Source organism: Bubalus bubalis, chromosome 14 (genome assembly GCF_019923935.1).
Source record: "Bubalus bubalis isolate 160015118507 breed Murrah chromosome 14, NDDB_SH_1, whole genome shotgun sequence".
Classification (NCBI taxonomy): Eukaryota; Metazoa; Chordata; class Mammalia; order Artiodactyla; family Bovidae; genus Bubalus; species Bubalus bubalis.
The window spans coordinates 63,014,039-63,040,900 of NC_059170.1; the positions used below are offsets into that span (position 1 = coordinate 63,014,039).

The window sequence follows — 26,862 nt, forward strand, 5'->3', positions numbered from 1 at the left end:
GATTCTTTACCATTTGAGCCACCAGGGAAGCCTCTTTCAGGCCGAATTGGTATCTTAGTGGGGGTCAGAGAACTTTTTTTCTGTGAAGGCCACACAGAAAATATTTCAGGTTTTGGGGGTCATATGGTCTTTCCTACAACTATTTGACTCTGCAGCACGATAGCATCCATGGACCACTTAAATGAATGATTATAACCATGTTCAAAAAAAAAACTACACTAACAAAAACAGGCATTAGGCAAAAACTGGCCCCCAGACCACAGTTTATTCAGCACCATTTTTAGATAAAAGTCTCAACTCATCGGGATCTGAGAAATAACTTTCTATACTAACATCCAGCTTCAACTTTCATATATTATTTCACTCAGCCACCCAGATTTATACTCATTGTATGTGTTCACGCACTTACTTGAATACATCATGTATTTCCTTCTCTCTGTCTCCCTTATGTTGGTCTTTCTTCTGGACAATGTATAACCTCTGTTGCTGTTCAGTCACCTGGTCATGTCCAACTCTTCGCGACCCCATGGACTGCAGCATGCCAGGTCTCCCTGTATCTCACCATCTCCCAGAGTTTGCCCAAGTTCATGTCCATTGCATCAGCCATCCAGCCATCTCATTTCCTGAGATGAGATGAGTATAACCTCTATCCTTAGTCTTTTTCCTAAAGATTTACCTTCCATAGCATCTCAAGTATATTCTCCTTTCTCAGTTCAGCTCAGTTGCTCAGTCGTGTCCAACTCTTTGAGACCCCATGAATTTCAGCACTCCAGGCCTCCCTGTCCATCAGTAACTCCCAGAGTTCACTTAGACTCACGCTCATTGAGTCAGTGATGCCATCCAGCCATCTCATCCTCTGTCGTCCCCTTCTCCTCCTGCCCCCAATCCGTCCCAGCATCAGTCTTTTCCAATGAGTCAACTCTTCGCATGAGGTGGACAAAGTACTGGAGTTTCAGCTTCAGCATCAGTCCTTCCTAAGAAATCCCAGGGCTGATCTCCTTCAGAATGGACTGGTTGGATCTCCTTGCTCTCCAAGGGACTCTCAAGAGTCTTCTCCAACACCACAGTTCAAAAGCATCAATTCTTCGGCACTCAGCTTTCTTCACAGTCCAGCTCTCACATCCATACATGACCACCGGAAAAACCATAGCCTTGACTAGACGGACCTTTGTTGGCAAAGTAATGTCTCTGGTTTTCAATATGCTGTCTAGGTTGGTCATAACTTTTCTTCCAAGGAGTAAGCATCTTTTAATTTCATGGCTGAAGTCACCATCTAGATTTTGGGGCCCCCCAAAAATAAAGTCTGACACTGTTTCCACTGTTTCCCCATCGATTTCCCATGAAGTGATGGAACCAGATGCCATGATCTTTCCTTGACTCTAAATTCCTTGATTCAAAATCACTCCCTCACCCAAGAATTCCATATCATTTTATACATAACTTTTAGATGCATTTTTCATATTAGATTTTAGTTCATTGAATATGAAGCTAAAAGTGAAAGTGAAGTCGCTCAGTCATGTCTGATTCTTTGCCACCCCATGGACTGCAGCCTACCAGGCTCCTCCATCCATGGGATTTTCCAGGCAAGAGTACCGGAGTGGGGTGCCATTGTCTTCTCCATGCCTTCTGCCACTGCCTTCTCCATATGAAGCTAAAGTCTCACATAAACATATGAAGGCATATATTTTAACTTAACCTATTACGATATCTAGAACACCTTGTAAAATGGCTTAAACTCAACGGGTGCTTAATAAATATTTACTGAATGTTTTGCTAAATAAAAGCAGTAGATATTTCTTGCTTTTCTATAAAAAAATTCTTCTTTACAAATACAATTTGCACCTCAATTGTGAAAAAGGGATTTAATTTGAGCAGTCCCTTTTAGATTTCTCTTTCCTAGTCTTATGAAACAAAAAAATGAAAAAACATTTGTTGAAATTTTATATAACCACCTGGGGTTTTATCAACACAAAATTTAATAACAAAGGTATTAAAGCCAACTGTTTTAATTAGGAGCATCCATGGTTCTTGTTTCAATATTGTATGACATTCCCTGGAGAACAGCTCTTTGTGAGGCAAGAAGAAATATATTTAAAAGATAACAAGTGCTAAACATAGAGGTCTTATATGGAAACTCCTAAATTTACACAATGCAGCTGTATTTATCATCTAATTCCAAAACAGGAATTTAGAATGCTCATGTATGTATATTCTTTGTTAAATAGATTTCAGACCAAAGAAACACTAGCTTCTACAATGTATAAAATATTGGAATTTTTAGATCAGTCTTTAAATTAGCATGCCTTTAAATTAGGGAGTATTAAATAATAGTTGATTATTTGATACTTGCAACAAGACTAAGAAAGTAGGATTATTCATTACTATTTCATACATGAGATAACTAAAACAATTTGCCAGTGGTAATTCTTTTGCAAAATACTGAAGTCAGGACTGGGGACTTAGATTCATCACCCCATGCTTTATACTCTTTTTAAAATAAGAACACCTGATTTATGCTTAGATAGAACTGACATTTTTACAAAATAACCTTCCTATTCAAGTATGTATTTCCACTTATCTATTTTTCAGTGTGCCTCAGAAGTTATTTTTTAAACTGCATTATAATTAATATACAGTAAACTGCTTATATTTTAAATGTTAAGTTTGATGGTTTTTAATAACCTTTTACATCTGTATAACCACCACACTGGATATAGAACATTTCTCTTACCCCAGAATATCTCCTACTAGTTGTCCTATAAGTATGATGTCTGAATTAGCAGCATTAGCCTCACCTGGACACTTTTTAAAATGCTAATTCTTGGGCCCTATCTCAAACCTACTGAATCAGTAACTCTGGGGTAAGGTTCATTCAACAAATTTTTCAGCTTATTCTGGGGCATGTTAAATTTTGAGACCCATTGCTCAAAATTGCTAACAGTTAAAAGTTGCTAAATGAAGATGCTAATCCAAAAGGAATATGCAGAAAAATAAACATTCAAGCTTCATTATCCTTCCTGAAATGAACACTCTAGGGACGATAACTTTGAGATTAAAGAATTTTTTTTAATAATTGTTAGAACAATACATTTTCCATTATATAATGTGAAAAAAGGTCCTATGTTTTAGTAGTAGAAGGAGAAGAGGAGGAAAAGGAGGAAGAGAAGAAGGAGGTGGGGACAGTAGGGAGGAGAAAGGAAAAGGAAAAAATGGTTAGGAGAAGTAAGATATCCATTTGCAAAATAATGAAGTTGGACCTTTACCTTTATATCACACACAAAGATTAAATCAAAATCCTAAACATAAGAGCTATAAAACTCTCAGAAGAAAGTTTAGAGGAGGACTTTCCTTGGGGGTTTAGTGATTAAGACTCCATGCTCTCAGTGCAGGGGGCAGAGGTTCAATCCCTGCTCAGGGAACTAAGATCCCACATGCTGCATGGCACAGCCCAAATACAGACTAGGGAAAAAGCCTCATGACGTTGAATTTGGCAGCTATTTGTTGGCTATGATACCAAAAGCAAAGGTAACCAAAGGAAAAATAGATAAACTGAACTATGCCAGAAGTAAAGCTTGTATGCATCAATGAACACCAACAACAGAGTGAAAAGTCAGCACATAGAATCTGAGAAAATATTTGCAAATCATACTCTGATAAGAGATTAATATCCAGAATATACAGAGAACTCCTACAACTCAACAATGAAAAACAAAAACCCCATTCAAAATGAGCAAAGGACATGAATAACTATGCAAATTAGCTAAGCACATACAAAGATAGTCAATGTCACTATCATTAGGGAAATACAAATCAAATGTGAAATGTGATATCATTTTTCACTCACTGGGATGGCTATTATAAACCCCTCCCAGGAAAAAAAAAATGCTGTCAAGAACGTGGAGAAAGAAATGTTTATTGTATATGTAAAATTGTATGTTAGATATATTTTGTCATAATAAAAAATTTGAAAAGACTTTAATAGGAAGCAAATTAAAGATCTTGTTATCTTTCTGGGAAAAAAAAGCATTCGCATTATTTGAATCTAATATTTAATATCTTCCAATACTTGCTTTATTCTTCTTACCATAATTATATAAAGAAAATATTTGTTGTTATTGTTCAGTCTCTCAGTCACATGGACTTTTTATCTTAAGCATGGTACACATAAAATCAAATCTCCTCTAATTTACCCAGTGGATCTTACCAGTATCATCATTTTCTACAGGCTCCATGTCATGAAAAAGATTGAGAAGCCCAACTATATTCAAGTTTTCTTTCCTTCTACTGGCCACTTAATTTAGTTTTACAAATATAGTAGCTGAAAGTCAAAAGAGAAATGAGAATAAGCAGAAGTATAGCATTCTGTATCAAAAAATATATATATCTGTAATGGAGAGATAACTGCTTGGACATATTTTCCTTTTGAAAAGCAGTTGGGCTGATTCCACAATCTAAAATCAGCATAAGCCTGCTAGTGTCAAGGAGGTAAAAGAAATGTACAAGCCGTCTCTGTTAACAGGCAATAGGCTTGTCGGATGTAAATGGCAATCACAAGTATGCAAATGAGTCATATTTTCCAGTCAGAGTCTTATTCATTCAACATTATCAGGGTCTGATAAAAACTAAAATGTTCTATGCTCAAATTTTAAATGATTCCTGTATTTGAATATTTTTCAATATTATTAAAGCTATGGTGCCTTGAGATTAAGCACTTCTACCTTTTTACCATTTTTTTAAAATGCCACACTGTACTAGAGATTAAATTAGCAATAAAGTATGAGTGAGGAGCAGCTATGATGTGTAAAACTATCTGTTGTCCTGTGTTGCACACAGAAAGCTGACCCTCAGATCTCTGCATCTGTACAGAGAGCAGGTAATTCGGTTCTGGTTCTTAACCTTCTCACAATCACACTGATGAAAGGGGATTCATTGTGTGCCATGAATTCCCTGTGCCAGGCCACCGAAGTTCAACATCAGTATTTTAAAGCCTTGTATACTTTGTTAAGGATGATCATGAACTATCATTCTTTGACCTTTACATTATTCTACAGCACTGCTCATCAGCAGTTGCTGTTATCAGTTATTTATAGTATCACTGGTCTGTGTTGCAAAGGGCAATCTAAATTCTGAATATACAAAAGATGTAGATCATGTTAGAAGTATTTGAAAATGTAAACAAACACTACCACAGTGTTTTGTGGCTAATCCTCTGTTTTCCTAATAACGTGAATACAGAATGTCACAACTGGAATCTAAACTAAGGCAATGCTAGTAATGAAACAAACATGGTACAAGCTATAACAGTTTAATGCTGTTAAAAGGGAAATCTTTTTTGAATTGAATGTGAACAGCGAATGGGTCTAGTCCAGGACAACTTTGGAGCCGACTATACTACTTCATAAAAAGCCTCTTGTGTCCTTTCCTTTTAAATCAATCTTTGAAATACACCAATGCTATTGATACTACTGGGCAGTCATATTTGTTTCAAAAATTTTGCTGATAAAAATTGAATTGCCAAATTTAATATTTAAATTTTAAAATAATTTAATAATAAATATCATTTCATTTAAAAAAATCTACACTTTCTAATTAACTCACTAAAAGCTTTCCCAGAATATTAATTTGAGTTCATGACATCCTAACCAACAGGATAACTGTGTTTCATTAGATAACTTTGTGTTTAATTTTAAATAGACTGAAAAGTAATCCCTGGAAAAAAATTTAGATCCCTACTTTAATATCAGGAAATTTTAAACTTAGTGATTTCTTCAAAGAAATTATAGCCCAAGATATTTTTCTCTGTCTTCTCTTTTACAAGTACTGCATACATCTCATGTAAAAGTTAATAAGTGTAATATATCTATGCACATGAATTAAAAGCATATCAGGAAATAATACATAAAAGCACCATAATTCTATCTAAAGCAGTTTGGAAAAGAGAACTAATTTTATCATCAAAATTTTATTATTGTAACCAATCTCCTCTGGCTTTGCTTTTAGCTTTTATTTATTTTTTAAGACCTCCTCTATTGGTCCAAATAGCAAATGCTTCAATTGTGTTGTTTTTTCATCATCCCTTTTCTCTCACAGTTACTTAGTATGCGATCAGCACAATGGTAGACGTTGTAAAATAGTCAAATTGTCAGCACCCTTTTTCTCAAGATACAGTATCATGAGGGCATTAGACAAGTAAACTAATATTAGTGGTATTCTCAGACACATGCTGGAATACAGCTAATACCCAAAGAAGAACTATTTGGATTTGACTGGAGAGAGATCAGAGAGTTTCGCAGAATTGACTTTCAACCAAGTTTGAAAGGGTGGTTTGGAGATTGTTGAAAGAAAGCACCATGCATGACACAGAGTCCCACATTTGGAGAGTAAACAGATTCACTAGAAGAACAGGAGAGAGGGCTAATGATGATGTGGCCAAAATAAGAAGCCCGAGTCACACAAGAAAAGACCTTAATGATGAATGCATTAATTAACCTTACTCTGGTAATCATTTTGCAGTATGCACATATAGAGAATTATTACATTATATAACTTAAGCTTACACAATGCTGTATTATCAATTATATCGAGATAAAGTTGGAAACAAAAAAAATCATAATACCAAGCTAAGGAGATGAAGAATGTTAACTTGGATGTTGGCTAAGTGCCTTAAACTAAAGAACTCAAAACAAAATGAGAGATCTTTTTCTGTTCCCACAGAAAGGTCCTATTGGACTTCTGTCAACCCAGGCTTCTAAGTTAAAAACGAATAATGCTCTTTAGCAGCTCTTTTTTCTTTTTCCTTGTATTTCCAGTTAGTCCAATTGTATTGCATTTACATCATACAAGTATTACATCAACTTCTCCAGCCTTTCCTCTCCTTTTTGTCCTTCTTAATTTCCCTTCTTGCTCATCACTTGAAGTATTTCAACAATGAATTTAGCCCTCTAGCACAAAGCGCTACTCCAATCAATTACTATTATCAATAACTTTAGAAAAGCAAATTCAAGCACATCTTTCCCTTCATTAAATGTTTTATCAATCATTCTACTATTGTAAAATAGTTCCAGTTCTGAAGACCTCTAAAGAATGTGTCATCTAGGTTCCATTAACTTCTGACTTTCAATTAGAATTGGCTGGCATAAGATACTAGCAGGAGACTGGAAGGTGGAAAGAAAGAGCATTCAGGGTATTTATTCCCACAATCCCAGTCCCTTCCCTCTCTACCTCACCATTTTTGTGGCAGGGAGCCACAAAGTGAAATAGAGATAGAAAATCCGCCAGAAAAAGAAGTCAGAGTAACAATAGTAAAGATGATTCAAGATCTCAGGAAAATAATAGAGGCACCAACGGAGGTGATACAAGAAATGTTTAATAAAGAGATAGAAACTTAAAAGAACAAACAAAGATGAATGATGTAATAACTAAAAAATTAAAAATACACTAAGAGGAATTAATAGCAGAATAAATGATGCTGAAGCATGAATAAGTGAGCTGGAAGACAGACTGGTGGAAATCATTGCTGCAGAACAGAAGAAAGAAGAATGAGAAGAAAAAAGGGCAGTCTAAGAGACCACTGGTACAACATTAAATGCACCCACACTCATATTATAGGGGTCCCGGAAGGAAAAGAGAAAAAGGATCTGAGAAAATATTTTAAGAGGTAATAACTGAAAACTTCTCTAACATGGTAAAGGAAACACTCAAGTCCAGGAAATACACAGAGTCTCGTACAGGATAAATCCAACAAGGAACACATCAAGACACATATTAATCAAATTGATAGAAAGTAATAACAAAATTCAGAGAAGGCAATGGCACCCCACTCCAGTACTCTTGCCTGGAAAATCCATGGACAGAGGAGCCAGGTAGGCTGCAGTTCATGGGGTCGCTAAGAGTTGGACACGACTGAGTGACTTCACTTGCACTTTTCACTTTCATGCATTGGAGAAGGAAATGGCAACCCACTCCAGTGTTCTTGCCTGGAGAATCCCAGGGATTGGGGAACCTGGTGGGCTGCCGTCTCTGGGGTTGCACAGAGTCGGACACGACTAAAGCAACTTAGCAGTAGTAGCAGCAGCAATGACAAAATCACTACAGATGGTGACTGCAGCCATGAAAATTAAAAGACGCTTACTCTTTGGAAGGAAAGTTATGACCAAACTAGATAGCATATTCAAAAGCAGAGACATTACTTTGCCAACAAAGGTCCATCTAGTCAAGGCTATGGTTTTTCCAGTGGTCATGTATGGATGTGAGAGTTGGACTGTGAAGAAAGCTGAGCACGGAAGAATCGATGCTTTTGAACTATGGTGTTGGAGAAGACATTTGAGAGTACCTTGGACTACAAAGAGATCCATCCAGTCCATTCTAAAGGAGATCAGTCCTGGGTGTTCATTGGAAGGAATGACGCTAAAGCTGAAACTCCAATACTTTGGCCACCTCATGCGAAGAGTTGACTCACTGGAAAAGACCCTGATGAGGGGAGGGATTGGGGGCAGGAGGAGAAGGGGATGACAGAGGATGAGATGGCTGGATGGCATCACCAACCTGATGGACATGAGTTTGAGTGAATTCTGGGAGTTGGTGATGGACAGGGAGGCCTGGCGTGCTGCGATTCGTGGGGTCGCAAAGAGTCAGACACGACTAAACGACTGAACTGAACTGAATGACAAACAGAAAACCACTGATTATTACTCCTCCATGATGGGAGCATAGTATAGCTGCTATTTTATCTTTGCTTGGTGAAGTTCTATGCAGTTCTTTAAAACCAGCTCAAAAATCACTTTTCATAATTTTTTGTTTCTTTGTATATGATCAACCCTGCTTCTTCTGCACCCAAGTAATATTGCACCTTCTTAATGGTCCTTATATTCTCTTTTAAATGATAGCTAATTTTTAAAATTTCTCTTCAGTTCAGTTCAGTTCAGTCACTCAGTCGTGTCCGACTCTTTGCAACCCCATGAATCGCAGCACGCCAGGCCTCCCTGTCCATCACTAACTCCCGGAGTTCACTCAAACTCACGTCCATTGAGTCAGTGATGCCATCCAGCCATCTCATCCTCTGTCGTCCCCTTCTCATCCTGCCCCCAATCCCTCCCAGCATCAGAGTCTTTTCCAATGAGTCAACTCTTCGCATGAGGTGGACAAAGTACTGGAGTTTCAGCTTCAGCATCATTCCTTCCAAAGAAGTCCCAGGGCTGATCTCCCTCAGAATGGACTGGTTTGATCTCCTTGCAGTCCAAGGGACTCTCAAGAGTCTTCTCCAACACCACAGTTCAAAAGCATCAATTCTTCGGCGCTCAGCCTTCTTCACAGTCCAACTCTCACATCCATACACAACCACTGGAAAAACCATAGCCTTGACTAGATGGACCTTTGTTGGCAAAGTATTGTCTCTGCTTTTGAATATGCTATCTAGGTTGGACGTAACTTTCCTTCCAAGGAGTAAGCGTCTTTTGATTTCATGGCTGCAGTCACCATCTGCAGTGATTTTGGAGCCCCCAAAAATAAAGTCTGACACTGTTTCCACTGTTTCCCCATCTATTTCCCATGAAGTGATGGGACCGGATGCCATGATCTTCGTTTTCTGAATGTTGAGCTTTAAGCCAAGTTTTTCACTCTCCACTTATCTAAACTCAAATTTAAAATTTTTTCATATCCTTCTGTTATTAGCATAAAGTATTTCTCATAACCAGTATGCAGAAATCTCTCTTAAATTGTATTATAATTATTGTATATCTAGAAGTAACTATTCTTAGGGAATACCAGTGATGTTATGAATATATCAATAGTTTACACATTATGAAGTCACTATAGTCTTGTAAAAATTTGACTACCTGTGGTGGATTCATTTTGATATTTGGCAAAACTAATACAATTATGTAAAGTTTAAAAATAAAAGAAAATTAAAAAAAATTTTTGACTAGATATAGACAAATTTGAAAGATAACAAGGATGATGCAGATTTTAAAATCTTGACTCTGAATCCCAACCTTATTATCCCAGAAACTTTATTACCTGTACTGTTATATTACAAATAAAATATTTGTAGCTATATATTTTTAGCTGCTTAAAGAAAACATTATGTATACATACTTATTCTTTTAATCTTATGATTATAGAATTTTAAGAACTCTTTAATTATTTTATGATGATCAATAACAATGAGGAAAATAAAATTATAAAAATGAAAACATTTATAAGTTAATAATAAATTATGCCCATTAAAACAATGTTCATAGAACTAGTACATTTTTAATGAGATCATTAATATTGCTTACACTTCCTTAATTTAATTTTTATTATTATTGTTATATCTCACCTTATTCTCAAAATATACTGCTATTTACAAAAATAAGATATTGTGTAACATTATAAACTAGAGCTTCCCTGGTGGCTCAGTGGCAAAGAATCTTCCTGCCAACGCAAAAGACTCGGGTTTGATCTCTGGATTGGGAAGAACCCCTAGAGAAGGAAATGGCAACCCACTCCAGTATTCTTGTCTAGGAAATACCATGAACAGAGGAGTCTAGTGGGCTCTAGTCCATGGGGTCACAAAAGAGTTGGATATGCCTTAGCAACTAAACAATAACAACATCATAAACTAAAAGATAAACACACACAAATGTATACTTTATTCTTACACTAAATGGAGCCACAGATAAAACTAGATCACAAAATGCATTTTATGTTGTACAGAATCACTAACATTAGATTAAAATTTTCATTCTAAGATTTCGCTGAGTCAATATGAACAAGGAAACATAAAAAGCAACATAATTCAGAGACTCAAGAAAACACAAAGCCAAAGTGATTGGATCACCCCTTTGGCATCAGTGAATTCTAACAGTCACAGGAAATAAACACCCACTTTTAAGGGTCTATATTTCTCAATATGACAGAAAGTTGACAAGGGTAAAAAAGTAACCAAAGTTAGAAGCCCATTTTTGGAGCCATTCCTTTATGAGTATCAGGGGAAAAAAAAAAAAAGTTTTCTGTATAAGACCTGGATATCAGTATCTTTAACAGTGTTTCCAGACAAGTCCAATGTGTTGCCAATTTTGAGAACCAGAACTTGGCTAAACAAATGGGTCTTCACAGCATGGCTGCCAGATGACTGGCCTCACCTGGGAACTTAAAAATGTAAATATTAGGGTCCAACCCAGACCTACTGAATCAGAAATTCTAGAGTGAGTCCAAGATTCCTGTCTTTTAACAAGCTCTCCAAGTGATTCTGATGTGTAATGGGGAACCACTGGACTAAAACAATTCCCAGGAAGCAGAATGAGATTGCCTTCTACCAACAAAATGTGGGTTCTGGACTTAGAAAAGAAGGCAAGAATGGGTTTGGATACTGGATATTTCTTTTCTTTTTTTAAGGTTTTTTTTGACGTGGACCATTTTTAACCCCTTATTAAATTTGTTACAATACTGCTTCTAAGTTTTGTTTTGTTTTTGGCCACAAGGCATGTGGGATATTAGCTTTCCAACCAGGAATTGAACCTCCTGCAGTGGAAGGTGAAGTCTTAACCTCTGGACCACGATGGAAGTCTCTGGACATTTCTAGATTACTGCTTTCTCCCCAAACTACCATCACTAACACTTCACTCATCTACCCTTCCTTTTTCTTCTGAATTATTTATATAGTACCAGTTGTCTTGTTTCTCCATCTCCTATGGCATAAAACTGCAAACAAATCAGGTCAGAAATCTTAAAAATGCTTGGTTCTTAAGCAAGAGATATTTCCAAGATGAGGGAAAGTTGTGTAAGATCACAGATTAGAGCATCTGTGATTTGGCTGCAAAGGTTCCATCTCCCAAGGTTACTAAAGTGTGCACCAAGGCAAGCTGTTTAACATCTTTAAACCTTGGTTTGCTGACATGTAAAACAGGGATAATTATACAAACCAGCAAAGTTCACTGGGAGGACTTAATGTGATTATGTATGAAAGGCATCCTCATAATGCCTATCACATAATAAACAATTAATACTGATTTCATTTCTAAGATGCTTCAGTATGAAAGATATCAGGGCTCATTTATCAGACCTCCCTGTTAGTTGTGTACAGTCAAAGAGGACATGCTGAGTAAACAGACCTATGTAAATATCTGAATTTAAAAATTCATAAACTTGGCATTTTCCCCCTTTTTCATGAACAGTCTCCACTTAATTGTAGATATTATTCTTTGAAATAGGCAAATCAAAGGTAGGTTTTAAGTATAAATTAGATGTAATTTTTAATTCTATCTAATATTTATTAATGATAAGTAAGTAATCTTATGTTTCCAGAGAAAAAGGATTTAAAGAAGATATAACTGAACTTATATAACATCCTTCCATTAGCCATTACATTATCAATGAATTGTTGAGCATACTGACCTTAGTACCTATCATGTGTAAAACTATGCATGATTTTTAATAAATCCACTTAAAGCATCTTTTGTAGATACTTTTAAAATAAACACTATGGAGTTAATCTAAGGAGAGACATATATTCATTCATTTAGTCATGAAAAGATAACAGCTGTTGTATCTCTTACATCACATTTTAAACTTCCATCCTCTGGTTATCTGACCATTAATAGAGAACTAAAGTATAAACAGACATCTCTTGTAAACTATTTTTAATAAACTGTTTTTAGTCTGATCTGCTACACTTGATAACTAAGACAAAACTACTCTTCTTGGATAATAATGTTATAAAGAACTTGAAGAAAATGAGTTCTAAACAACGAATCTACTGAGATTTATTCAAACCATGAGACCGAGGAAGTGTATTTTGAATTTCATTATGAGTGTAGTTCTAAAAGACAGACTTTGTAAGACCAGTGTAAATAATTCTTCAGTGGAAAAGTCTGTGCTAGATAGGATTACTACTACCTTTACCAATAGTTTATGGTTGAATTTGAATATCGTATAAACTCTCAGGAAAAATTTATGTTCTTAATGTCAGAGAGATTTGAATGGATGCATTAAAATCACATCATCTTACAAATAAATATCTTTTTAATATGCAAACACAGGCATCACATTTAAGCAAAAACCTTCACACCATAAAGAAAATGCATTGCCTTCCCTTGCTTGTATTTCTAAGTCTACAAAGTGAATACACAACAAATGTAGAAGAGGTTTCTTTCTTCCTCTATTAAAGCTCACTCTATATTTTTATACTAAGCATTATGTTGACTTTGTTAACTTTTGCTCAATTTATTTTAATATCTCAAAACCTAGAGAAAAGTTTAGTTTTAATTCAGTAAATTTCTTTTAAGTGGACAGAAATTTAAAAATCCACTTTATGTCAATCCTTGGTGATTGAAAATATTAGACTAAATTAATAATGTTAATAATGAGGCTTAAAATGTCAAATTGAAAGGAGAACTAAATCAAGTAGGTGCAGGTGAAGAAATGTTCCCATTAGAATAAAATTATCTAAGAAGTATGAATACAGATTACAATAATGGATGAATTTAGCTAAATAGGAAGCCACTTAATAAAGTAACCTGAAGCATTTCCAAGGCACTTGTTTTAGTGCCTATATTTAGGAAAGACACAAAAGGGAAAATTTTATGGAGACTAGATCCTAATGAGCTTACAACCTAGTGGAAAAAAAGAAAATAAATCCAGATGGCTATTTGCAGAAAACTCAATTGATGGAATTAATGTTAAATATTTGGAAAGTAAAGATAGCCATGAAGTATGTTACTGAAATAAATGATAATTCTAAATTTAGAAAAAAGGCCAATCTTTCCATCTCAACCATGTCTACCCTCCACTTGCAGATATAGCTTCTTTAACAAACATTCTGAACTTTAAATGATACTATTTCCTTCCTGGCATTTGACCACTGCAAATAAGCTCTCTACTGTCACAGTGAACTTCTGGTCAAGTCCACTACTCAGTGCCCTGAAACCTCAATATAATGACATTGATTTGGGGGATCTATAATGTTATTTTGTAGACATATTCTGCACATAATATTTTGTCACACTATTTTCCTAAGCACTATAAACTGAAAACCAAGCAAAGAGCACAAACAGGAGATACACAGAGAAATACCCTTGAACAAGGTACAAAGGAAAAAAGGTTACTCTCTCTTTGTTTTAGAGAAATGAAAAGAATGCGGTTAGCTGATATTTAATAGCTTTAATACACACAAAATAATTCAATACTCAATTGTTTGGCAAGCATACAGAAAAACAGACACCATCATGTACTGCTTTCAAAAACGGTACATTTTGCAAAGTAACACAAAATTATAAACCAAATGTTTTAAAACATAATTAATAATATAAGAATTCTACTCTGTATGCTTTTTAACTCTCAGGATGTAATCTACAATATGTGTAAAGTTGCATAGTGTTCAGCAAAGTTTGATTAAATTTGTGTATAATCAAAAACAACTCATAAATCAAATAGTGAGGAATTAAATTACTGCGTTATGGTGCATCCTGTTAATGGAAAACTATTGCCCCATTTTAAAAAGTATTGGTAAATAATTGCTTACCAATTGTATATAAAATTAAAAGCATATTAGAAAACAATGTGATTAACAGAACCTATTTTTGCTTATCAAATATATGTATATATACACATACAATGCTTTTTATCATGGTGGCAAGATTATAGTTATTGCCATTTTTTCCCTTTGTTATTTATATTTAAACATTTTCCTACAATAAGAATACATTTCTTCTTTTGTGGGGAAAAAGTATTTTTGTAACAATAAAAAAGTTAAAGTCTTAAAATGATCAGTAAATGGTCTTTACCCTTAGTGTGATTTTAGTTCACTTATATTGTTCACCAAAATTCAAATTTGGAGAATCTTTTCAGGTATTATTAAAGATAGAGACAACCAAGACAGACCTGTAGACCTCAGTGTCTACAGTGGGCCTCTCCTGAGTGTTACACATGTATTCATGTCTATGCTGGTTCCATGTCTGATTAAGCTTGCGATTCTCACAGACCAGATGCTTAGGAAATACATGTCTAATTTCAGAATGAGTTGTGTGTCTAGTCAAGGGTACCTCTTCATCCTCCAGACCATAAAGATATTTGAATATTTGATAAATCTGCATATACAAAGGTCATTAGATGATATTAATATATACGTGATTAATATGTGATATATATATATATATATAAAGAGTTAATATGTGGTATAGTATGTTCGAATTTTCAAGTTGTCTTCACATAAGAATTAAATCTAATTTACTTTACTTGAGAAAATATTTTATTCCTCCATATTTTGTATAACTATAGCAATTTTTTGCAAAAGTTGGAATACAAATAAATTTATTTCATCTTAATGTGGTTAAAGGGAAAGCACATTTAAATATTATATGATGAAAATGAATTCAAAAATTTTGAAAGTAACTGTAACTATGATATACAAGTTATTTTATTATTAAACAGTGACCATTGGTAACATATCATAAATCATATGCTATATTATGAATATATTGTTAAAACTTTACCATGTAGGGCAAATACATTACCTAACAAGCTATATTTATATTATTTTAGGAATGGTCTACAAGTATTATTTTCAGCATATATTTCTCTTAAATTCCATGCTTTGGAGCAACTGTAGTTAATTTTTTAAAAATATTATCAAGTTAAAATACACCAAAATAAAACTAAAGTGATTTAATTCACTTAATTAAAACAAATTATTGATATGTATGGAAAAATAAAGAATAGGTGCTTAACTCAAGGTCAACCTAAAATGAAAGCCATTTTTTTGTGTTTTAGAGGTGCAATTATGCTTTATATTCAGTCCTGTGAAAAGACTGCCAGAAATGCTATTTCCCACAAGTGTTAAAACAGTTAAGAGAAAATTACTACAGTTTAATTTTGATTTTGCCTGTTTGCATTTTTATTTTCATTTTAGCCAAACTGTTTCTAAAGCCTACTATTTAACCATTATTCTAGATTTATAAAACTGGATCTTTCAGAAATTATGTTGGAAGAGTGTTGAAGCATTTAAATTGGCCTATAAAATATTGGCTTCCCAGACAGGACTCCGAGAAAGCAGTGATCCTGGCATTTAATGTCTAAGAGAGTAAAGCTTTGCAAATTGTTATTGTTGCAGAGCAGAAAACATTAAAATATTTTCGGGTTTACTGAAGCCTTTATCCACATTTATATCTAGCACTTAGACACATTATGGTATGCACAGTTATGTCACAGAGACAGCTTGCATTATTTATGTGGCTTTTAGTTTATAATGATGTCAAGCCTGTACAAATGCACAGTGTTGATAGGAATGTAGGTCCACTGGCAACAGTGTGGACTATAGCTCATTCCCATCTCAAAGACAACAGTCAGTGCCATGAAATAAAAATTTCAGAAAAAGTACTTCCAGCTTTATAAACAAGCAACACACGAAATTATATTCTATCAAATCTGCATTTTGAATGAGATGGTTCATACTCAAACAGCTTCTCGATAATCTGTAAGCAAACCTTAAAATGCAAGGCATTTAAAAATAGCCTTTTTTTTTTTTTTTTGTCAAGATGTTAATAAAATCAGTACATTTGGTTTTGATCTTAAAGAAAAGCAAGAATCATTTTGATTAGGGGTAGAGAAGAAAACACACAGGCAAAAAGACTTGAGAAAAAAGGTTGGGTATCTTACATGAATGAGGCAACACAGAGGGTACCTTGAAATTACATGTCTTCTAGATTAACACAGGGTAGAGTTTTCTCCCATGCAATTTCTCAATTATAATAGTTACTTTATAGCACACACATTTTGTTGTTTTTGAATAAAATCATCTTTGAATTTTTCTGCTTCATTTTTCCTGAAATATTTTGTTCTAAATTTTTTAATTAGTCACTGGATTTAGAGGAAAATGAGTCGGCTCTGATCAAAATTGGAAATAGTTGCTAAGAAAGCCACCCTCTTCTAGCAATACCCTCCCCACTTTCTCCCATATATGGCTGCTAAGAATGAGGTTTTAGAACCATCTAGAAGTTATACTAAAAGTACAGAGTCCCAGCTCTAGCCTGAATATTCTGATTCAAGTGTCAGAATCTGCTTTTAAATAAATGTATTACATATTTAACTATTAATAAACACAGAAACGTGATCAGAGTTCCTTGATGTATACTTTGCAAAACTTCTCTAGAGCTTCTGTGAGCAGTCAGAAACCACTGCCCCAGAATATGCATGTGTATTCTACTAGATATAATTCCATATGAACAATGAATAGAGAGAGCTTAATCTGCCTGAGGGAACGATTTAAGGCTCCCACAAGATCTTAATAGCAGACTTTACTTAACCAATAGATAGGCATTTACTGAAGTCAAATAAAATGGAATTGAGGGCCAAGGGCTCAAAACTTTGCTCTTCTTGCTTCCACTGTGAAAATGAATAAGCTGGATCAAACAAAGGCTTTCCTGTGAGATAAAAATGATCCTAAAATTTATGGTACTTAGCTATGAGCCAATTTACATACTAAAGTAAAGTAAAGTAAAGTTGACTTGGCTTGTTGAACTGATTATGGAGGTTAGAGGAGAGGATTCTGAGGTCTTATAAAATTACAAACTGAGGGAAATCATGCACGACACTCCTATAGCATCAATGTTCTAAACTTAATATGAATTAACTACATATTCATACTTAATATGAATTAGTTACAAAGCTTAGATGCTAGGTAATCCAAATGCCTTGATTTAATACTAAGCAAATAATTTTTTAAAACAATTCTCAGTTAAGATTCATGTTTTTCCAAGTTCTGTAGTAGTTCCTGGAGCATGAATGGATATAAATCCATTTTGCTTCTGTGTTTTGTGTGTGTATGTGTGTGTTGTTGTTGTTATTGTTTAACTAGATCATGGTTCTTTTCCCAAAATACCAAGAAAATAATTTTTCTACTAAATATTCTCTCTCACTGCCTAACTTAAAGGAAATGGAAATTTCATCCAACTCAAATCTCAAAAGAACATGCAAATTGCAATATTTACATTGAGTAGGTTTTACTTTCTTATTTCTCCAGATTATAATTGAGAACAATATGTATTTTTAAATAAATATTTAGATTTCAATCCTAGGAAAAAATATCATGCCAGGTGCCCTTAGTTGGTCCCTGCTGAGCAGGATGAAGGGAGAATCCACTCACAAGCCCCATGCTAAGACCACGGCCACACAGAAGAAGCCCCAGAAGAAGAAAAGACTATTTCTAATTCATATGCATATGTTGAATGAAATAGCTGTATGGAATGGTGTTACTCTCCTACAAACAAAAAAAGTAAAATAAAGATATAACCCTTATTATAGACCCAGAGTTCACTCTAGATCCTCAAGTATAAAGACTTGTCTGTTAAAGTGTAAACACAAACCGAAGAGTGTCCCTTGGAATATCACTTCACTTTGTTAGCCTTTACCATTTCATTTCCATGATGAAAAACACAAGACTTATCAAAGATTCAACTACACAATGAAAACCTCCCTACATATTCCTTCTCCATCACGATAGACATTCTACTGCTTCACTAGGTATATAAAGTGAGAGAATATTCTGAAATACAGTAATGTGACTTGTTTTTCTTTGTACTAACTTATGAATGACCTTCGCCACCCTAAGCCAGAAGCAGTCTTGGGCTTAAGGTGAAGTGAAATCATAGAATGAAAGAATTGGTATAGACCTTTTGTATTTTCAAGAGTGCTCTTGAAAACTATTTCAGACACAACAGTCTAAAAATCTGGCTTTAAATCTCTAGAGCCAGATACCTGAGAGAGAAAAAAATATTTTCTAAATAGAAAAGCTCCTCTTGAAAAATAAAACAATAACAACAACAAAAAGACCAAACAGAATTTGGGTAAACTGAGCTTGTGCTATATGCTGTGCTTAGTTGCTCAGTCGTGTCCAACTCTTTGGGCCCCTGTGGTCGATAGCCCACCGGGCTCTTTTGTCCACAGAATTCTCCAGGCAAGAATACTGGAGTGGGTGGCCATGCCCTGCTCCAGGAGATCTTCCCAATTTAGGGATCAAACCTAGGTCTCCCATATTGCAGGCAGATTCTTTACCAACTGAGCCATAGGGAAGCTTGGAGTTCTACTACAAACCAGGGAGTAGGATAAATGACACATAAGAACTATTTCACAAAGTAAAAGGGAAAAAGAAAAAAAAACAGAGAGGAAGGCAAGAGGAGATGGAAGCTCAGGGACTGCACCCTTCTCCAGGACTCACTGTCACCTAGTGTTCATCCATTAAACATTATCTGACTAAGTATTCCTATTTAGGATGTATTTAACTTTGTGCCTTGCAGCCTTTAATTATAAAGTATCAATATATTGATCCTAATCATCAACTAATTCATTCAGCAAATAATTACTGGTACTTAATTATATAAGGAATCTTTAAAATAATGCAATGGAAGGGAATCACAGTCCTTGAAATTCCTCAGGGAATCTGCAGTCTACTGGAGGTGGCGGGGGTGAGAGGCAGAGACCAACAAGTTAAAAGTCAATTATATTACTCTGCTTATATGTTGTCATAGTTCTATTTACACTTTTACCACCTAGAAATGAGTCTCTTTTTCTTTACAAAAATATAGATTATTAATGAAGCACAGCTTTGCATGAGCCACAGACACTTTCTGAAATCACCCTATTCTTTTTTATGTGAGAAGCAGCCCGAGAAAACTTTTGTATACTGAAATTACAAAACTTATCTGCCAATTGTCAGAAGTGATCAAAACAAAGCAGCATTCATATCTGCTACTCTATAGACTTCGGGCAACTTGGTTGCAGATGTTTAAATAAAATGATGGTAAAACTGGAACCATTTTAATGGAACACAAACAACAAAAGAGAGCTCAAAAAATCAGGGTGAAAAAGTCAGCCAGGAAAATAAAGTCACTGAACACTAAAGATACAGTGATCCCCTTGAATGCAAGTTCAAGTTGGCTGGGCCAATAATGGACTGGACAGCAGATATACCTTTAGTTTTCTTTGAAGCAGCAACCATAGGAGCTGGGGGTCATAAAGCTTTACCAGAGGAGAAGTGTGAAGGTATAAAGGTTTTGAAAAGATTCTCTGTAATATAAATGGGGAGTTCTTTGTTGTCTTCAGTAACAGTTCCTTGAAATCATTAAAAGGAAAAAATAAAAATGGGAGCTTGTAGAGAGTATTATTTGCAGACTACAAAACAGGGGAAGGAATGAGTTATTAAAACTTGAAAGAAAAGACCAAAATAAACGATGATAAAGAGCAAGACTGGAAGAAGAGCAAAAGGGCAAGGTGATGGAGGAGAAGTTTGAAAAGGAAGAAAAGAGGAAAAGAAATTTGGAGAAGGGATGAACATATAACTCCTTCTGGATCCTGGGCAATATTACAAATTATTTTTCTTTACTTACGCATGCTTTTCTCTGGTTTCTATGACTTTTTTGTATGTAAAGGAGTAGTTTACTTGGAGAAGAACGTAGAGACCAAGGAAATGAGGATTGTGTCATCTAGCCTCACCAGACAGTTGCAAAACATTGAAACACAATAAAAATGAATATTAATGCACAAAGACTTCATGAGGTATAATAAGTTGCGTACACATTTAAGGCAGTCTATGAAATGTATTTTTCTAAACTTTTTAAATTAAAAAAATGTTGTTAATTTTTATTAGAGTATAGTTGCTTTACGATGGTGTGTTAATTTCTACCACACAGCAAAATGAATCAGCTATATGTGTAATGTGTGGGGGTGTGTGTGCTAAGTCACTTCAGTTGAGTCCTACACTTTGTGCTCCCATGGACTGTAGCCCACCAGGCTCCTTGTCCATGAGATCCTCCAGGCAAGAATACTGGAGAGGGTTGCCATGCCTTCATCCAGGAGATCTTTCCCACCCAGGGATCAAACCCACATCTCTTGTCTCCTGCATTATCAGGCAGGTTCTTTACCACTAGTGCCACCTGGGAAGCATATATACATATATGTATACATATATCCCCTCTTTTTTGGATTTCCTTCCCATTTAGGTCACCACAGAGCACTGAGTAGAGTTTCCTGTCCTTTACAGCAGGTTCTCATTAGCTATCTATTTTATACACAGTGTCATATCAATAGTGTATATATGTCAATCTCCCAATTCATTCCACTCCCCTAGACCCCCTTGGTATCCATACTCTAATTCTGCTTTGCAAATAAGATCATCTATACCATTTTGGGGGGCTTCCCCAATGGCTCAGCAGGTAAAGAATCCATCTGCAATGCAGGAGATACAGGAGATGTGGGTTTGATCCCTGGGTTGGGAAGATCCTCTGGAGGAGGAAATGGCAACCTACTCCACTGTGTTTTCCTGAAAAATTCTATGGACAGAAGAGCCTGGCATGCTATGGTCCAAAGGGTTGCAAAGAGTCTACATGCCTGAGCAACTAAGTAAGCAAGAAAAATTATACCATTTTTCAAGATTCCATATATATGCATTAATATACAATATTTTTCTCTTTATGACTTTTATAAGAGCATTTACTACTTTTTTAATTAAATGTCTTCTTCAATATTGTAAGAAAGAATATACTTAGTCCACTTATTCTCTCACTTAAACATTCATCTTTACAAGAGCACTAACAGGGTAAGGGGGCAAGGCAGGAATTTGGGCAGTGCTTAATAAACAGTTCCTAAGAGACATTTTCCAAATATGTGGTCACTTACGTTGTATGATCCACCGATGGCCTGTGATTTTCCTCACCATGATGAATACTGGTTCCATTACCAAGTCCCCATCTGAATGTGTTTGAATCTTTAATTAATTTTTCTGAGATTGGCTGGTACCATTCACACAGGCTTCCTTTCTCAAAACTGCAAATGTCCATAGCTTGAAGAGAATGGGACAGAGACAAGATGAGTTAATCACAAAAATGTATCAATAAATGGCAATTTCCATCTGCATCAGCACTTTCTTACACTTGGGGATTTTTAAAATTTTTAATCAAACTTTTCAACATTACTGAAATAATTAGGCTAATGCTTTATGTAATCACTCAAAGAGTTTTAAAGAAATCTAGGCGTATTATATTTAAATATGTATAGTCACGGAAATGTAGAAATAAATGCACACACTGAAGAATCTGCTTTCATAAACAAGTAAGGTTTTAATTAGCTCCTAAAGCAGCACTTTAAGCATCACCAGTCTCTTCTGACACAACACTTACATTGCTTATATGACCTCCAAGTTCTGATAAGTCTGTTCTTTTGTCACAGTATTACTGGAAAACTAAATTCCAAATTAGTTAAATTCAAAGCAATAAGATTTTCAACAGCTTTCATATTGAATCTCTTTCCTTGAAAGTTTTCAATATTCTTATCACTGTATTCCAATATCAAAAACTAAAAAAAACAGTAATTTTTAAAAATACATAGGTTGTGTGTAAAAACAAAAGCTCTCTTTTCCTTTCCCCCTCCCTTTCTCTCTGTATGTGTTCATATGTCTGTCTGTTTTCAATCCTCTACTTCTTAAAGATTCAATGAGGTTTTGTGTATAAAATGGAAAGCCTGGTGTGTTAAAACAAATAAAAACCAAAACTCCAGTTTTTTTCAGTTTTTAATTGGATGATAATTATGTTACAATATTTTAACAGTTTCTGCCATGCATCAGCATGAACCAACCATGGGTATCTTTAGATGGCATAAATAATAACGGCATAGACTACCACTACCACCATTTAGAAACTTGGTTCACAGTTTAACATAAAATTTGAGAAGGAAACACTGCATCAAAAAAAGTGATTTTAATCATGATATTCAAGTGTGTTATTTAATCACTGATATTAATATTGATCATATGATTATTCTGTGAAGAGGTTAAGTATTCAATAGAATCTTGTTCTTCACATAATTTTAAAAAGACCTTAAAAAGTATAGGTTTTTAAAAAATTACAGGACAGAGTTTCAGGCAAGCTATCTGCTGTACAATATTGTACCTATAGTCAACAATGCCATATTGTACACTTAAAAATATATCAAGGGGGTAAATCTTATATTGTTGTTCTTATTATAATGAAAAACTTACAAAATGTAAGACTGTAGATGACAGGAAGATTTATCACAATAGTTCATCTTACAAGAGATAGAGGAGGAAAGACATACAATTTATTCAGAAATAAATGGCAAAAATTCATGTTTAATCAAAATTAAACATCCTTATGATTTTAAAGTGATAATTTAATTGTAAGCATTCATTCAGGACATTTGGAGAACTTAACAAAACTTAACAAAACATCCCATTCAATCATCAATGACATTACTAAAATTTCTAAGCCGAACTGAGAAGAAAGTTTGTATTCACTAAAATTGCTCACTAGGTGTAATTAATTAGATTTTGTGTAAACTTTTACAAAGATAACTTATGTGTGATTAGAAGAGGATTCTGTTGTCTTCCCATGAAGAAGACTGAATACCACAACATCTTCCATTATCCTACATCTGTGATACACTGTGTATCTTCCTGACCAACTTGAATTAATTACTGTCTCATCTCATTCACAGAATGGATCAGCTTTGATTTTATGAGTTTCTTCAGCCTCATTTAGTTTACATGTGTATTTATACTTTTTAAGTTTTGGAATTCCTTGATGAGGCTGACACAGACAAATTAGAATGTCACTATAAGTGAAAAGGAACTAAATAGCCTCTTGATGAAAGTGAAAGTGGAGAGTGAAAAAGTTGGCTTAAAGCTCAACATTCAGAAAACGAAGATCATGGCATCCGGTCCCATCACTTCATGGGAAATAGATGGGGAAACAGTGGAACCAGTGTCAGACTTTATTTTTCTGGGCTTCCAAATCACTGCAGATGGTGACTGCAGCCATGAAATTAAAAGACGCTTACTCCTTGGAAGGAAAGTTATGACCAACCTAGATAGCATATTCAAAAGCAGAGACATTACTTTGCCAACAAAGGTCCGTCTAGTCAAGGCTATGGTTTTTCCTGTGGTCATGTATGGATGTTAGAGTTGGACTATGAAGAAGGCTGAGCGCCGAAGAATTGATGCTTTTGAACTGTGGTGTTGGAGAAGACTCCTGAGAGTCCCTTGGACTGCAAGGAGATCCAACCAGTCCATTCTGAAGGAGATCAGCCCTGGGATTTCTTTGGAAGGAATGATACTGAAGCTGAAACTCCAGTACTTTGGCCCCCTCATGTGAAGAGTTTGACTCATTGGAAAAGACTCTGATGCTGGGACGGAGTGGGGGCAGGACGAGGGGACGACAGAGGATGAGATGGCTGGATGGCATCACTGACTCGATGGAAGTGAGTCTGAGTGAACTCTGGGAGTTGGTGATGCACAGGGAGGCCTGGCATGCTGCAATTCATGGGGTAGCAAAGAGTTGGACACGACTGAGCGACCAAACTGAACTGAATTGATACACTGTACTGTCTGTACATTCTAAATCTTTAATATTATCAAGACATTTGAGCAAAATTATGGTAAATTCACATATAATCAATACCTAATAATGGGCAAGGAAGGGAAAAAATTCACAAGTGTTTATTTCTTCTGATCCTGTGCTTTGCCTATTCAGATGCAGATCAATCTTCCTCCTCTCAGTTTGTATCTCTGACTGAGACATTCACTTTCAAGTTAAATAATTTGCCTAGATCCATTTTTTAAAAGTCATAGATTGGTAGATGACAAGAAATGGATACCATCTTTCAACAGTATATAGCTATTGCAGTGTCCACATGTACTAGGATTGATTTTCTTATTAACCCTGCACATTTGACATGGTATTCATTGTATATGTGTATTTTGACAATGGCAAAACTTGAACAGATTCATCTTATTTGAGGGTATTATGCTTCTTCTCTAAATATTTCCATGTAATGATATTGAAGAATAAAGACAAAATGAAGATGAATTAAAAAAGGGCTGGTAAATGATAGCCCTAGAATCAAGTTAAGGTCATGAAAACAAGTATTCTGAATCTAAAATATTAAAGACACTTACCTCTTGTTGGACATGATAGAAGAATGCATGCTGACTCTTCCATCATTTTCTATACAAAAACCTTTTATATTAAGAAACTGCTTTAAACCAGGTTGAAGACTTCTAACTAGGACATTACAATACTACTTGAGATTACACTAGTGTTTTCTTATCTATTTTATGGCTATATTTAATACAAAATTTAGGAATTCACATACCGCAGGAGGATTCATCTGATTGGTCAGGGCAGTCATATCTAAAATCACATTTCTGGATATTTTCGACACACTGACCATCAGACCTGCAAACAAACTCACTGTCTGTGCAGTTGTGTGGAGGCAGTGTTACTGGAACTGTAGTTTCTGGTGGAGTTGGAAGGTTCACAGGTAAATGACCTTGAAATAACAGACAAGTATCATTTGGCAGTTTTTCCATAATCTTCAAAGATTGCACACGATAAACTTTACTAAGTATGCTTCACATTCAACATTATAAGGAATATCTGATATCATTTTCTAATCTGCTGAACTGCTTTATTGTAAGCATATAAATTGGGGTTCATGGTCTTAGTAATGGCAAATAACTCTGGATATCTCTGATTATAAAAATAGTGAAAGTGCAGATGGAAATTATTGAAAATTCTTCAGAGCTCACTGAATAAATGGGAGTCTCAAGAGCAGGGCTTGGATGATCTTCAGGAACCAAAAGAATCCCAGGTGCTGGCATTAGGGACCAGAGTCAAGGTCAGATTAAACCCTCAAGTTCTCTATGTAAAGGAACTTTGTTCTTCCACTTTCACAATGAATCTAACATCTCATGTTTGTTTCAGATATCCCCACATAGTTGGAATTCAAAGGCTGTAAGACAGACCCAAACAAAAGTATTCACCCAGAAGTATTTAAATAAGATAATTTTTGATATTACAGAATTTAGAAGAAATTTATACAAGCTAATTAATTTAGACAGTAAGCTATTCAATAAGCATTTTTTTTTGCAGGGTTCATTTTAGGTTTACTTTTTTTTTTCTTTTATTTTTAAACTTCACAATATTGTATTAGCTCTGCCCAACATCGAAATGAATCTGCCACAGGTGAACCCTCCTCCCTCCTCCCTCCCCACACCCTCCCTCTGGGTCGTCCCAGTGCACCAGTCCCAAGCATCCAACATCGTGCATCGAACCTGGACTGGCGACTCGTTTCATACATGATATTATACATGTTTCAATGCCATTCTCCCAAATCTCCCCACGCTCTCCCTCTCCCACAGAGTCCATAAGACTGATCTATACATCAGTGTCTCTTTCATCTCTGTATCATATACATACTAGTTGCAGAGGACTTAAAGCCAAAGTTGTCACTGCCATAAAATACTGGGTTGGTCCAAAAGTTCATTCAGATTTTACCATAAAATGGAATGGAAAAACCCAAACAAACTTTCTGGCCAACGCAACATTTCTCTGTTCTTTAACCATTACCTCATTGTCTTGATTACTGAAGCTTTATAATAAGTCTTGAAGTCGGTAGTGTCAGTCCTCCAATTTTGTTCTCCTTCAATACTACATTGGATATTCTGGGCCTTTTGCCTCTCGATATACACTTTAGATTTAGTTTTTCTTATTCACAAAATAATCTCCTGGGATTCTGTTTGATTGGGGTTGCATTAAGCCTATAGATCAACTTAGGAAGAACTAACATCCTGAATATAGTAAGAATTCCTCCAATGCATATTTTTGTATCCTTATCTCAAACAAACATTTTCTGTATAAAATATATACTGTTATGTGTCAGAAACTTTTACATAAATAATATTCATACTTTTTTTGAACTTGCCTTTTTGACTCAAAACATACTTTTCAGATTTCTCTCTATTGATACATACAGAATCAATTCATTCATTTTTAACTGCTTTAGAGTATTCAATTAAATGAATACCCAGATTCAATATTT

General features: G+C 35.1%; 1 protein-coding gene across 7 annotated transcripts in view; it reads right to left on the bottom strand.

Moving 5' to 3' along the window:
- Nucleotides 1-26,862, bottom strand: part of MALRD1 (MAM and LDL receptor class A domain containing 1) — a 743,525-nt gene that overhangs the window by 361,669 nt on the left and 354,994 nt on the right. For 5 of the 7 annotated variants that reach the window (XM_044928177.2, XM_044928175.2, XM_044928173.2 and 2 more), the window contains 2 exons: nucleotides 25,135-25,311; nucleotides 21,646-21,808 (listed from right to left, as the gene is read on the bottom strand). In XM_044928177.2, the coding sequence (XP_044784112.2) occupies nucleotides 21,646-21,808; nucleotides 25,135-25,311 (340 nt within the window). The remainder of the gene's footprint in view (nucleotides 1-21,645; nucleotides 21,809-25,134; nucleotides 25,312-26,862) is intronic. The other 2 variants (XM_044928176.2, XM_044928178.2) reach the window with 2 other exon arrangements.